This window comes from Halichoerus grypus, chromosome 9 (assembly GCF_964656455.1).
Source record: "Halichoerus grypus chromosome 9, mHalGry1.hap1.1, whole genome shotgun sequence".
NCBI classification, from domain to species: domain Eukaryota; kingdom Metazoa; phylum Chordata; class Mammalia; order Carnivora; family Phocidae; genus Halichoerus; species Halichoerus grypus.
This window is the reverse complement of record NC_135720.1, coordinates 52,829,784-52,845,518: the sequence shown is the minus strand read 5'-3', so window position 1 is coordinate 52,845,518 and position 15,735 is coordinate 52,829,784. Positions and strand designations below refer to the sequence as shown.

The 15,735-nt window shown below is 38.7% G+C and overlaps 1 protein-coding gene across 4 annotated transcripts in view; it reads right to left on the bottom strand.

The window, feature by feature from the left end:
- PDSS2 (decaprenyl diphosphate synthase subunit 2) overlaps positions 1 to 15,221 on the bottom strand; it is a 267,579-nt gene extending 252,358 nt beyond the window's left edge. For all 4 annotated transcript variants that reach the window (XM_078054921.1, XM_078054920.1, XM_036078922.2 and 1 more), the window contains exon 1: positions 14,636 to 15,221. In XM_078054921.1, the coding sequence (XP_077911047.1) occupies positions 14,636 to 14,931 (296 nt within the window). In that variant the 5' untranslated portion in view covers positions 14,932 to 15,221. The remainder of the gene's footprint in view (positions 1 to 14,635) is intronic.
- Between the last annotated feature and the right edge of the window lie 514 nt (positions 15,222 to 15,735).

Below are 15,735 nucleotides of genomic sequence, written 5' to 3'. Positions count from 1 at the left end.
AGGAGGTGCCAGGAGGTACCAATTAATGGTATCTCAACATACTCAATTATTCAGCTGACTTCAACTCTGTTCTCTTACTCTCAAAATTACCAAGTCCTGTCAACTCCGCTTTGCAAATGTACCTTAAATCCATTTTTTATAATTCACCTCCACCACCAGTGCCCAAGTGTATACCCTACCCTCATCATTCCTTTATCACCAAGAACATCTTCTCAATTTTCAATATTTAATTCAAGTCATTTCATTGAGCATTCTTGATTCATTAGCCCCCTGCCTAGTGGACCGCTCTATTCTTTGTGTCTTCATTTTATTTGAAAATACTTTTAGTCCAACATGTGTAACATTTTATTACACTTATTGTTTTATGCATCTATTTCCCTTATTTGAAGATAAATTTTGAGGGGTAGGGGAGATGTGGTTCAGTGCCTTGTGTTCTTTGAATCCCCTGGTAATAAGCACAGTACCTGGCCACTAGGGGACACACTTGACCAGCTGCTGAAAGAAGAAATGAATGGAAGAATGAAACTGGACCCCTATCTTACACCATTCACAAAAATGAACTTGAAGCAGATTTTATACTTATATGTAACACCTGAAACTGTAAAACTCCAAAAGAAAATAAAGAAAAACTCCTTGACATTGGTCTTAGGAATGATTTGTTGAATATGACACTAAAAACAAAGGCAACAAAACAAAAAATAAACAAGTAATACTACATCAAACTGAAAGCTTCTGTACAGCAAAGGAAACAATCAACACAAGGAAAAGATAACTACAGAATGGGAGAAAATATTTGCAAAACATATATCTCAATAGCAAAATCATAATAACAATAATAATCCAATGAAAATATGGGCAAAGGACCTGAAAAGACATTTTTCCAAAGAAAACAGAGATGGCGATCAACTACATGAAAAGGTGTTCAACACTAATCATTAGGGAAATGTAAGTCAAAACTACAATGAGCTACCACTTCACACCTGTTAGGATGACTTTTAATGAAAGACGAGATAGTAAGTGTCGGCGAGAATGAGGAGAAAAGGAAACTCTTGTGCACTATTGATGGGAATGTAAATTGGTACAGCCATTATGGAAAACAATATGGAGGGTCCTGAAAAAATTAAAAATAGAACTATCACAAGATCCAGAAATCCCACTTCTAGGTATCTATCTGAAGGAAATGAAAACATTGCCTTGAAGTATTTTTTTTTTTTTTTAAGATTTTATTTATTTATTTGAGAGAGAGAATGAGAGAGAGAGCATGAGAGGGGTGAGGGTCAGAGGGAGAAGCAGACTCCCTGCCAAGCAGGGAGCCCGATGCGGGACTCGATCCCGGGACTCCAGGATCATGACCTGAGCCGAAGGCAGTCGCTTAACCAACTGAGCCACCCAGGCGCCCAACATTGCCTTGAAGTATTATTTACACTCCCATGTTCAGCATTATTCATGACAGCCAAGATATGGGAACAACAATTCATCGACTGATAAATGATAATGAATATGTGATATACAAATACACACACACACAGTGGAATATTATTCAATCATGAGAAAGAAGGAAATCCTGCCATTTGCAAAAACATGGATGAACCCAGAGGACATTATGCTAAATAAAATAAGCCAGACAGAGAAAGACAAATACTGTATGATCTCACTTATGAGAAGTGGAATCTGAAAAAAAGGAGGAAAAGAGGTGGGGGTCAAACTCAACCCACATAAAAAGACAGTAGAATGATGATTACCAGGTACTGGGGGTAGGAAAAATGGGGAGATGCTGGTCAAAGGGTATAAGCTTTCAGTTATAAGAAAATAAATACTGAGGATCTAATGTACAGCATGGTGACTCTAGTTAATAACACTTCGTTGGATACTTGAAATCTATGAGAGCAGATCTTGAGCATTCTACCACACACATCGGCGCACACACAAAGGTAACTGTGTGAGGTAATCATTCCACAATGCATACATATATCAAATAATCATGCTGTACACTTTCAATATATATAATTTTACTTGACCATTCACCTCAATAAAGCTGGGCAGGGGGAGAAATGAATAGATTATAGCAAGCTTCTCCCAGGTCTTCCTGCCTCCAGTTTTTCTTTTCTGCAACCCGCAACCTTCACAGCTGCAAAAGTCAGCTTTCAAAAGACATATCTATTCCAGTCTTCTCTACTGCTTAACCTTAGTGGTCTCCGATGACCTCAAAATAAAATTAGATCTTAACACTACATAAAGAAGCTCCTCAAAATCTAGCTACAACTTTTCCTTTCTTTTATTTTTAAAACAACTTTAATTCACAGCAGATTTATTCACAGTAGCCAAAAGCCAGAAACAATCAAAATCTTCATTTAAGGTGAACAGATAAACAAATTGCTTATATCCATGCAATGGAACACCCTTTAGCAATAAAAATGACACATTTGATAACATTCACTAACAATAAAACGTATCCATTTTAAGTGTACAGTAAAATGTTTTGCCAAATGTATACACCTACGTAACCACCACCACAATAAAGATATGATACATTTCTAGCAACCTAAAATTTCCTTTGTTCCCCTTTATGGCCCCAAGCAAACAACCAAAGTAGATGCTTTCTGTCACTGTAATTTTACCTATTCTAGATTTTCCATGTAAATGAAATCATACAGTATGCACTCCTTTGTACCTGGCTTCTTTCACTCAGCATAGTGTTCTTGAGATCCATCCATGTTACTGAGTGACTCATTAATCAATTCATTTTTCTTTCTGAAGGACATTCCATTCACCTTAGATATTTAGATTGTTTCTGGTTTATGGCTATAGTAAATAAAACTGCTCTGAATAATTGTGTTAAAATCTCTGACTGCACATTTGTTTCCATTCTCTACCATTTCAATACCCAGGAGTGGGATTGCTGAATTATAAGGTACAAGGGTACACTTAACTTTTTTAAAAAAAGACCAAATAGTTCTTCACAGTGGTTGTACCATTTTACAGTCCCATTAGCAGTACAGGACAGTTCCAGCTGTTCCACATTCTCACCAACATTTATTATGCTCAGACTTCCTAAAGTTAGCCGTTCTTGTTTGTATGCAGTGACATCTCATTCTGGTTTTACTTTGCATTTTCAGGTGACTAATGATGTTAAGCATGTTTTCACGTACTAATTGGCTAGGTAACTTCTTTTGTAAAATGTCCAAATCTTTTCCAATTTTTGAACTGGTTGTCCTCTTGAGTTGTAAGACTTCTTTGTATGTTCCAGCCCTTTGTCAGACATGTGTATATTTTCTCCCACTCTGTGGCTTGCTGTTTTCTTTTCTTTTCTATCTATCTATCTATCTATCTATCTATCTATCTATCTATCTATCTATTATTTGAGAGGGAGAGAACACGCACGCGCAAGAGCAAGAGGAGGGGCAGAGGGAGAGTGTCTTCAAGCAGACTTCCCACTGAGCGTGGAGCCCAAGGCGGGGCTCGAGCCCACAACCCATGAGATCATGACCTGAGCCTAAATCAAGAGTTGGATGCTCAACCAACTAAGCCACCCAAGTGCCCCATTGACATTTTATTTTCTTAACAGCATTTTTAAAAGTGCAGTTTTAAATTTCAATGAACTCTAGTTTTTCTTTTATAATTTTTTTTTTTACACTTCATGCTTTCTAAAAATTCTCTGCTTACTTCAAAGTCACAATTTTTTTCCTGTATTTTCTTTTAGAATTTTCAAATTTTAGCTTTCACGTTTAGGTATAGGATCCATTTCAGGGTCACTGTTCTTTATGGCATGAGGTTTTTGCCCCAGCACCATTTGTTGAAATACTATCCTTTGCCCACTGAACTGCCTTGCTACCTTGTTCAAAATACGGATTACCATATATACATGTGGGTCCATTTCAGAACTATATTCAGTTATAGTGATGTATACGTCTGCCTGTATACCAATCCCTCACAGTTTTGCTTATTATAGCTATCTAGGAAGTTTTAAAATCATGTAATGCTAGCATTACAGGGTTATTTTTCAAAATTGTTTTAGCTATTGTGGATCTTTGCAATCACAGATTAATTTTAGGATCAGCTTATCAATTTTGACAAAAAATCATCTGTAGAAATTTTGATTGGGATTATGCTAAATCTACAGATGAATTTGGGAAGAACTGACATTTTAATAGTATTAACTCTTCCAATCCATGAACAGGGTATATTTAGGTCATCTTTGATTTCCTCATCAGTGTTTTATAGCTCTCAATGTACAGACTTTGTATATACTTTGTTAAAATTTATCCCTCAGCATTTCATGTTTTTGATACTATTGCAAACATTTTGCAAATCCATTTTCCAACTGTTCATTGCTGACATAAGCAAACACAATTGGTTTGTATATTTTGACATTATATGCTTTATGCTTGCTATACTCACTTATCAATTCTAGTAGCTTTTTTGTAAATTCTTAGGGATTTCCTAGCATGTGATGTAATTTAGTAAGTAAGACTTGCTTTTCTTTTCTAATCCAATATGCCTTTAAATTATTTTTCTTGACTGGCTAGAACTTCTGGTAAAATTTTAAACAGAAGAGATAAGGAGAATCTCCTTGAGTCCTGTCCTAGAAAACATTCAGTCTTTCACTATTAAGAATATTAGGTATTATTTTTCATGGACCCTCTATATCAGATTTTTAAGAATTTTTTTTTTAAAGATTGTATTTATTTATTTGACAGAGAGAGACACAGCGAGAGAGAGGGAACGCAAGCGGGGGGGGGGGGGAGTGGGAGAGGGAGAAGCAGGCTTCCCGTGGAGCAGGGAGCCCCATGCAGGGCTTGATCCCAGGACCCTGGGATCATGACCTGAGCCAAAGACAGACGCCCAACGACTGAGCCACCCAGGTGCCCCTCTATATCAGATTGAAAAGGGTACCTATTGCTATGGCTTCAGTTCACTTATCTTTTCTTCTTAGGGTCTAATCTGCTGTTCAGCCAATCCAGATAATTTTTTTCCTTTTACATATTGAACTTTCAGTTACAGATATTACTCTTGATATATATTTTTTCTATCACTTCTATCATTATTCATCTTTTCTTTTAAAAACTTGAGCATAGGAACCCTCCTACACTGTTGGTGGGAATGCAAGCTGGTGCAGCCACTCTGGAAAACAGTATGGAGGTTCCTCAAAAAGTTGAAAATAGAGCTACCCTATGACCCAGCAATTGCACTACAGGTATTTACCCCAAAGATACAAATGTAGTGATTCAAAGAGGCACCTGCACCCCAGTGTTTATAGCAGCAATATCCACTATAGCCAAACTATGGAAAGAGCCCAGATGTTCATCAACAGATAGGTAAAGAAGATGTGGTTATATATATACAATGGAATATTAACACAGCCATAAAAAAAGAAATCTTGCCACCTGCAACAACGTGGGTGGAACTAGAGGGTATTATGTTAAGCAAAACAAGTCAATTCAGAGAAAGACAATTATCATATGATCTCACTGATATGTGGAATTTAAGAAACAAAACAGAGGGTCATAGGGGAAGAGAGGAAAAAATAAAACCAGAGACGGAGAGAAACCATAAGAGATTCTTAATCATAGGAAACAAACTGAGGGTTGCTAGAGGGGAGTGGGATGGTGGGATGGGATAACTGGGTGATCTACATTAAAGAGGGCATGTGATGTAACAAGCACTGGGTATTATATAAGACTGATGAATCACAGACCTGTACCTCTGAAACCAATAATACATTATATGTTAATTGAATTTAAATTAAAAAATGTTTTTAAAGTTAAAACAAATAAAAATAAAAACTTGAGCATATTTATAATAAGTCTTTGCTGATTCCATCATCTGTGTCTTATGGATCTGTTTCTACTGACTGATTTTTCTCCTGGTATGTGTCATATTTTCCTGCTTCTTGAAATGTCCTGTAAGTTTTAATTGGATATTGGATATTGTTACATTGTGCTGTTGAATGTCTGGATTTTATAGTCTTCCTTTTAAGAGTTTTGGTGTGATTTGGCTGGCAGTTCAGTAACTTTTGGGACGGCTTGATTTTTTGAGACTTGCTATTTAGCTTTGTTAGGGAGGTTCTAGAGCAGGCTGCACTCTAAAATTGGTTTATCCCTATTACTAAGGCATAATTTTCTGGGGTCTCCACTGAGTGCCCGGCTATTCAACAAAGTCTTTCCATAATGTCCAGTTAGAACTCAAATGCCTCCCAGTACTGTGAGAACTCTGAGGACCATAGCTCCCCAGCCTCATGGATTTTCACCCTATGCATGTGCTGTTTATACTTCAACAACAGACTCAAATGGGCACCTCAGATTTCTGGAACCCTTCTCTACATACTCCCTCCTCTTCTGTATTCTGCCCCACAATTTCCAGCTGCATTCGCTTCCCCAAAATCTGATCTGTCTCAAACTCACCAATATCACCATCCTCTGCTTGAGTTCCCTCCTCTGTGTTGCTATTTGGAAAATACCTCCCAGCACAAAGCCAGAGTGAAAGTTTTCACCTTATTGGTTTTCCCTTTCATAGAAATCACAATCCTGTACTGCCTCGTACTCCAAGAATACAATTGTTTCATATTTTTGGTCCAGTTTTCTATTTGTTTACAGTGGAAGGTAAAGTTTAGCATTGGTTACTCTGTCTTGGCAGAAGCAGACATATATGTTCAACCTATCCTTTTTGTCTCATCCCATCCCACGTTCAGCCCACACCAAACTACTAACTTCCCTACCCCTGGCTAAGCAACTTCTTCTGCTTTAATTTATTTTCCTGCCTTGGTCATTTCCTTTTCATCCAACATAACCCAACTCTTAGGTCATTTCATCTTTGTGAAAGTCTTCAATTTTCTGTAGAGATTTGTTTTATCCCTCTCTGTCTCAACAGCATATTGTTCACACATACTATAGCATTTATCCCAACGTACTCTCACTATTAGCACATCTCCCCACTAAAATGAATTTCAATAATGAAAATTGCTAACATTTGGATACTTTCTATGTGCCAGATACTGTTCTAAGCACTTTACCTATATTTACCCATTTAATCTTCATAAAACCCTAAAATATAGGTACTATTATTATCCTCATTTTACAAATGAGGAAACTAAAACACAAAGAGGTTAAGGAAATCGCCTGAGATCACATAGCTTGGTAGTGGTAGAGACAGGATATAAATCTAAACAGTCTGATTCTAGAGCTCATGCTCACCATACCGTCTCTGATGAATTCCTGAAGGGAAGCAACTGTGTCTTATTCTTGTTTGTACATTCCATGCCAAGAGCACCTCAAATATTTGTGGAATGAATTAAAATTTTTAATTTTCTCCTAGTCATCCAAAAAAAAAAGTCCTTCATAAGTAATGCAGGTTTTCAGTCAGTAATTACAGAACTGAATCTAGAAAGGGTCTTTTATAAACATGGAAGAGACTAAAATTAAATTTCTAATAATAAATTCAAAGATCTCTGAAGAATTTTAACATGCAGAAAAGACTAGTAAGGTTTTATAGGTAGCCAAGTAACTGTAGTGAACTCAGTTAGGAACAAAAAGTCTCTGCTAAGGAATCAACATCCCCTTAGAGAGAGATGAAATGTCATAATCTGTCTCCACTAAATGCATACTAAATTAATCCTATCTATCTAAATGTACAATAGAGATCAAGACAAAAGTAAAAAGACAGAGTATTTAAACAAAAATTTAATCCTAAAAGCCAAATGTGTCAACAGTAATCAATGAAAACAAATAAGGCCATATTGCTCAATGAAATCAACTATGTATAAACAACAAAAATTTAATTCTATATGAAAAAAGTATATCATTACCTTAGAAACAATAAAGTGTCCTCCATTTGATTATTAAAAGCATTTAAGTTCTTGACAGTAGGTATATATAAAACTAAAAGTACTTCAAACGAAGTAATACAGGTATCCCCTGCCTTTCAAAAGTTCACGTTAAAGGCACTTTGCTTTACAAAAGACATACGTTAGTACATTTTCACTAACCAAAAGAAATACAAAGAGGATTTTCACTTTTATGAAAAAAGGCAAAAAGCAAAACTAGCGTTCAGTGTTTGTTTTGCAGTGAGCCGTTATGGAGGCAGTGTGCACCCCGAGCAGTGAGAGTGGTACCGCCAAGCTCCCTCCCTGGGAACTACACTCACCAGCTCAGCATCAAGCTGCCATGGCTTTGAACTGTGTCTGTGAGCATCTGTGCTTTATCTCGATTTATTTTGTGCATTTGTTAGCAAGATGTGTCCTAAGATATCAAAAAAAGCCTAAGGGAGATTATTTTTTGGGTCTGGGAATACTCAAAAAATTTTCCATATAAATTAATGGTAATTGCTTCTTTTGCTTGATGCCATTTTGGCTTATGGAAGGTTTCATAGGAATGCTCTACTTTCAGATAGTAGGGGAGATCCGTAATGATTTATACAGAAATTTAAATGATTAAAAATAAAAAATATATATTTTGCACAAGTGGATAATCACATTTAATCAGCAAGATAATAGTGAACCATAGGGTACAAGTTGTGAAGAAGTGAGGGTTTGATGCACTGTTGCTACTTTCAACCTCCACCACATTACCAATCTACATCGCATACCTGGGCTTCTACTCCATCCTACAGCCCACTGTCCAGCTTGGACAGGTCCACAATCCCTCATCCCAAGTCCCTGAAACCAATTCAAAATTCTTCTAATTTTAGGAAAGTGCATTTACCCAGCACTCCAGCAGGATCTGGGGCAGCACCCTGTAATCAAACACATGAATATTTCTGCAGCAAAATGCATGAATATTCACAGTAAGTGGAATACAGAAAGACTGTAAATAATCTCACATCAGCTCAGGTCAGATTTATGAGCCTGAAAAAACATTCTGTTTTCTGAGCCTTTAGGATTTTTAAATAGTAGGAAAAGGACTATAGATTTGTGTTACCACATTGCATCCAATCTGCTCACTCCCTGTTTGAGAAACGACATTAGCTCCCTTACCTGCCCTATTCAATTACAACACTAATTTCTATACTAGTCTAGAAATGGCAGCACCTTTGGAAATCATTTATTCAAACTCCTTACTTCATTGCTTAAGAAACTAAAGCCCAGAAAACATGGAATAACTTGCCTAGGGTCATAATGTTACCTACTGACAGAGAGAAAACTAGAACATGCAGGTCTCCTCTCTCCCATGCCTACTGTTTGTTGGTTCATTCACTTATTCATTCTCTCTCTCAATTCAAAGTGACTCTTTTCAACTTTTTAAAATAATGGAATAATTACAGACTCACAGAAAGTTCAAAAATAGTATAGCGTCTACATATCCTTCATCTGGCTTTCCTCAGTATTCAGCTGTAATACAGTATGAAAACCAAAAATTAACACTGGTACATTAGTGTTAACAAAACTACAGACCTAGGGAGCCTGGGTGGCTCAGTCAGTTAAGTGAATGACTCTTGGTTTTGGCTCAGGTCATGATCTCATAGACTGTGAGATTGAGCCCCACATCGGGCTCTGTGCTCAGCATGGAGTCTGCTTGGATTCTCTCCCTCTGCCCCATCCCCCTGCTCTCTCTCTCTCAAATAAATAAATAAATCTTAAAAAAAACAAACTACAGCCTTATTCCATTTTCAGCATTTTTCTTAGCCTGTATTCATTTGTATGTATAGGTGTACATAGTTCTAAGCACCTTTATCTTATGTATAGATTCACGTAACCGCTATCAAAATCAAGATACTGAAATATTCCATCACCACAAAATACCTCTTTCTATTTACACCCTCCCAGCTCCCCACAGTGTCCCTGACTCTAGCAAGCATTAATCTGTTCTTCACCTCCATAGTTTTGTCACTTTGAGAATGTTGTATAAGTGGAATCATATGGTATTGTAGGGGCCAAGGGCAGGCTGTCCCAAGATTGGCTACTTTGGCATGAACATTATTTTGAGTTAAAAGCAATCGAAACCCAGCAGATCAAGGGAAAACTCTTTACCTCCCCCTCAACTGCATGCTCATACCAGGAAGAGAGCTATTAACAGAGATTCCTCTTTACCTAAGAAACTTATCTGAATATAATAGGGCAACATTTGTTTTCCAAACATCTCCTTTCACCTTAGTGCTAATCATTATCTTTCTCCCCCTTAGTATATCCAGACCCCCACCCCTCTCCTTACTCATATACCCATCTCCTTGCTTCATTTCTTTGGAATTTCATGTCTATGTGGATTCCCCATACATATGCTATTAAATTTGATCTTCTCCTGTTAATCTGCCTCATGTCATTTTGATTCTTAGTCCAGCTAGAAGGACCTTGAAGGGCAGAGGAAATTCTTCCTTTCCAACAATATATAAACTTCTGAGATTGACTTTTTCTTTGTGGTAAAACACACATAAAATTTACCATCTTAACCATTTTTAAGTGTACAGTTCAGTATAGTCACAATGTTGTGCAACCAATCTCCACAACTTTTTCATCTTACAAAACTGAAAATCTATACCCTTTAAATGACAACTTCCCATTTCCCCCTCCTTTCAGCCCCTGGCAACCACCATTTTACTTTCTCTGATTGTGACTATTCTAGATACCTCATATCAATGGAATCATATAATATCTGTCTTCTTGTGGCTGGCTCATTTGACTTAACATAATGTTCCAGAATTTCCTTTTTAAGGCTGAATAATATTCCATTATATGTACACAATATTTTGTTTATCCATTCACCTACTGATGGACATCTGGGTTGCTTCCACCTCTAGGCTACTGTAAATCATACTGCCATGAACATGGGTGAACAGATATCTCTTTCAGACTCTGCTTTCAATTTTTTGGGCTAAATACCCAAAAGTGAAATTGTTGGATCACAAGGTAATTCTTTCTTTAATTTTTTCTGAGGAACCACCATACTGTATTCTGTAGTGGCTTTTTACATTCCCACCAGTAGTGTGGATTGACTTACTCCGTTCACCATAATTCTTTCCAGATCCATTCAAATTGTTGTATGAATAAATAGTTCAGTTATTTTCATTGTTGAGCAGGGTTTCATTGCATGGCTGCAACACCATTTGTTCAACAATTCATCACTGAATGACATTTGGGTTATTTCCAGTTTGGGGCTATTACATATAAAGTTGCTATTAACATTTGTGTGTAGGTTTTGACATAAGTTTCTACTTCTCTGGAGTAAATTCTCTGGAGTGCGATTGCTGGGTTGTATGGAAAGTGTATGTTTAATTTTATAAGAAACTGCCAAGCTGTTTCTCAGTGCGGCTGTACCATTTTTACATTCCCATCAGCAATGTTAAAAGAAATCTAGTTTTGTTTCTCTGCATCTTCACAAGGACTTCAGATTGTCAGTACTTTACATTTTAGCCTGTCCAGTAGGTAAGTAGCAGTTATCTCATCATGGTTTTAATTTACATTTTTCTAATGGCTAATGTTACATATGCTTACCTGCCACCTTTTCATATACTTACTTGTCATCTTTACAGGCTCTTTTTGCTCATTTTCTAATTGTATTGTTTACTTTCTTACCACTGAGTTTAGAGAGTTCTTTACATATTCTGGAAATAAGTCCTTCAGATATTTGATTTGCAAATATTTTCTCCTAACCTCTGGCTAATCTTTCCATTCTATTAAGATGGTCTTTTACAGAGCAAAGACTTAAATTTTGATGAAAGTCGAATTCCTGATTTTTTTCTCTTATGAAATGGGGTTTTGGTGTTATGTCTAGTAACTGTCTATCTAGCCCCAGATCCTGGAGAGGTTTTCCTATGTTTTCTTCTAAAAGTTACATAGTTTTACATTTCACATTCAAATTTGTTTTACATTGATCTCACAGGTATCCATTCTCCTTTTTTTTTTCTTTTTTTAAGGTGTGAGGCTTAGGTCAGGGTTCATTTTTTTGCTGGTGATGTCCAATCATTCCAGCACCTTGTTGAAAAGACTATTCTCCCTCCATTGAATTGCTTTTGCACCTCTGTCAAAAATCAATTGGGCATATTTGTGTTGATCTATTTCTGGGTTCTCTATTCTGTTCCATTGATCTGTCTATTCCTCTGCCAATACCACACTGTCTTGATCAATGAAATTATACCTAGGACTTAACATTAGGTAGAATGATTCCTCCTACTTTCTTTTTTTTTTTTTCTAACCTTGTTTTTTTTCAAGGTTCTAGTGCTATGAGAACATGGAGTAATCTGGACTCAGACATTGCTCATGAGAGTGTCAGCTGGTACAATCACTTTGGAAAACAATTTGCTATTATTTACTAAAATTGAACACGTGCATACACTCCTCCTCCATCTATTCTCTCAAGACAAATAAACCTGGAGACATGTGCAAGCACATTCACAACAGCATTTTTCATAACACAAAAATGCAAACCACCCAAATGCTGATTGAAAGAAGGCTATGGCATATTTGCACAATAGGATTTCAGATACCAGTGAAAAACTAATGAAGTACAATTAAACACGACATGGACGAATCTTATGATAAATACAAACAATTATGGATAAAAAAGTAAGCATAGCAGACTACAAGCAATAAGCTACCATATTTATAAATTTCAAAAGTGAGCAAAATTTAACACGTTATTATTTAGAGAAACACCAATATAACTTTTAAAAAGGAAAAATAAACACAAAATCCAGCACATTGGGGTTCAGGGACATGGACTGGGGAGTACAGATAGTTTCAAAAGGATTGGTAGTTATAGTTTTTAAGTTGGATGGTAAGCTCTTTAGTTTCATTACTAAGCTTTAAAACATATAAGTACATGTGTGTTTTGAGCGTATATCATCTAAAATCGAAAGAGAACATTCCAGCTACAGGAGAAGTTTAGCCCACTCATAAGACGGCATGCCTGATACTGGAAACAATGCCAACAAGTAAAATCACTTTATTATTGCTATTTGGTCACTTCTGTAGTAATAAAAAATGACAGGTATCTCAACAAATTATAGCAAGGGGGAGAGCAAGGGAAGTGGGGGTGGCTACATAAAAGGACAACATACGGGATCCTGTAGTGATAGAAATGTTCTGCATCTTGACTATATCAATATCAATAATCTACTTGTGATACTGCACTATAGGTGTGCAAGATGTTACCATTGGGAGAAACTGGGTAAAGGGTACACTGGATCTTCTGTATTATTTCTTCCAACAGCATGTGAATCTATAATTACCTCAAAATAAAAGTTTAATTAAAAAAAAGGAAAACGGGGGGCGCCTGGGTGGCTCAGTGGGTTAAGCATCTGCCTTCGGCTCAGGTCATGATCCCAGGGTCCTGGGATGGAGCCCCACATCTGGCTTCCTGCTCAGCGGGGATTCTGCTTCTCCCTCTCACTTTCCCTCTGCCCCTCCCTCTGCTCGTGCTCTCTAATAAAAAAATAAAATCTTTTTTTTTTTTTAAAGGAAAACGTGAAAAAAAAGATAATTTCTGCCTAGGGTTTCTCCATCTTGGTATTATTGACATTGGGAGGCCCGTAATTCTTCATTGTAGGGGCTGTGCTGGGCATTATAGCGTGTTTAACAGCATCCCCTCTCTCGAGCATGCCCCAGGTATGACATCTCCATATAGTACCAAAATGTTCTCGAGGGGGCAAAACTGCCCCATCTGAGAACTACAGCTCTACTCACAAAAGCAAAGAAGAGCTGTGGAAATGTTCCCAATTGAAGGAGATTAAACAGACATGACAACTAACTGTAATATGTGATCCTAGGCTGGATCCTGTACTAGAGAGGAAAGAATACTATAAAGGACATTTCTTGGTCAATTAACAAAACTGGAATATCAATGGTAGATTAACAAGAGTATTGTATCAATAGTAAATGTGTTTAAATTGATTACTATAAAGAATATTCCTATGCTTAGGAAATACACGATGAAGTATTTAGGCATAAAGGACCATGATGTATGCAATCTACTCTCAAATGATTCATTAAAAATGTGTGTATTTTACATATACATGTAAATAGCATGTATATATGTGTAGAATAGGTGAATCTGATTAAAAGGCATGCAGGTGTTCTCTTTGTACTATTTTTGTTCTTGCAACTTTTCAGTATGCTTGAAATTATTTACAAATAAAGGTTTTTTATTTTTTTACTGGAAGCATAAGTTGTGGTCTTAAATCCTAACGACAAGTTTCACAGTAGTAGTCCAGAATAAGTGATAAAAATCCCAAGAGGATAGTGACTACTGACTGGATAGACTCCTACTTTAAGCCTGCGATATTCGTTGGAAAGAACGGTCTACCTTCAGCATATCTCCCCCTCTCCATTTTTTTCTGGAGGCGACCACTGGAACAGTGCGGAACCGAAATCAATCTATCCCATTTTTAAAAGACCATTTCTAGAAAGTGACTCAAACCTACATCCCTACTCGATTTCGCCCTGAACAATTTAGAAGCAAAAACGCGAAAAGAGTATAGGTGTTTCTCAAAAGAAAACCACTTATCCGCTCAGCTGAGCAAATGGAGGAAGAAAAGTTAAGGTAAGTGGGCTAGAGAAGAGACAACATCAAATGTCCAGGAGAGCTAAGAAAAGAATGCGTAAAAAAGAAATAAGCCTGGAGCCAATATGAGCGAGGCAGGAAGGGAGTGTCGGCCAGGAAAAAGGACTCGAGTGGGTGCGAGTGTGTCAGGAGGAGAGGGAGTAGCTCACCTGGCCGTGGTAAGCAGAGGGTGCTGAGTCCCCACCAGCTTCCGCACCTGCATAGCGATGTTGCTGAGCTCGTCGCTCAGCAGGCAGCGGAGGCTCATGAAGGACGTGGGATAGCCCACGATCTTCTCCGCATCTGACACCACTTGGTTCCAGTGGGCCGGGGACCTGGAAGACTGACCACGCCAGGAGCCCACCGAGGAGATGGTATCGAGGGACGGGGACCACCACAAGCGACGCGGGGAACCCGACACCCCGAGATAACGGGGCAAGCGCAACAGCAGCTGCCGAAGGCTCATAGTTTGAGTCTGGGAGTGTCAGGGACTTGGGGATGTCCGGAGGTGGCGCGGGGAAAAAAACAGGGGCAGAGGAGGAACTTGCAGGACCTAGAAGGAAGCGGCAATTCCCGACCCTCAGAGAAGGGGGAGTTCCTGAAACCGTAACCAGAAACGCACTTTAACTGCAGCTTTCAGAGCTTCGGGCTACACAAACAACAGCCGGAGCTCAGCACTGCCCCCGACCATCTCAGTAGAAACCACGGCCGCCTCCTAAATGGGGGACGCCATATTGGCGAGATGGAATACGGTCTGTCGTAAAGACAGAGGCGGACCGTTCAGGAGCAAAGAATGTTCCCTCCTTTACGGCGCAGTCGTGAACGCCCCCGAAGGGGCGGGCCTTTGGAGGTGAGCCCCGGAAGGCGAGGGGTAGGGCGAAAGTTTAAGCTCCTCCCACGCCCCGTCCCCACCCAAGGTTGGGAAGACCTGGGTTTCCCGGGATTGGGTTGGGGTGTAGGGGCTGCTGAGTGGTGCTCTCGCCCCCGGAACTTGGGCCCAGTCTGATTCATCAGGGCATGCCCAACGCCCAGCACAGAGTGCCGCACAGAAATACTTGTGTTCTGGACGAGGGTCGGTGTCTACCAAGTCTCTTCGCGGCTCCCAGCCCGCCCGGAAAGAAGGGCGCCGGGCCGAGGTGCGGGTTCCTCTGGGAAGCTTCTCACAGCTGTCCACTAGTCCTTGGCAGGGGTAGTGGACCGGCGTGAGGGCGGCCCTTAGGGCAGCTGGCCTTAGGGAGCTACAGGCCGCTACTCCGCAGTGGGAAGCAAA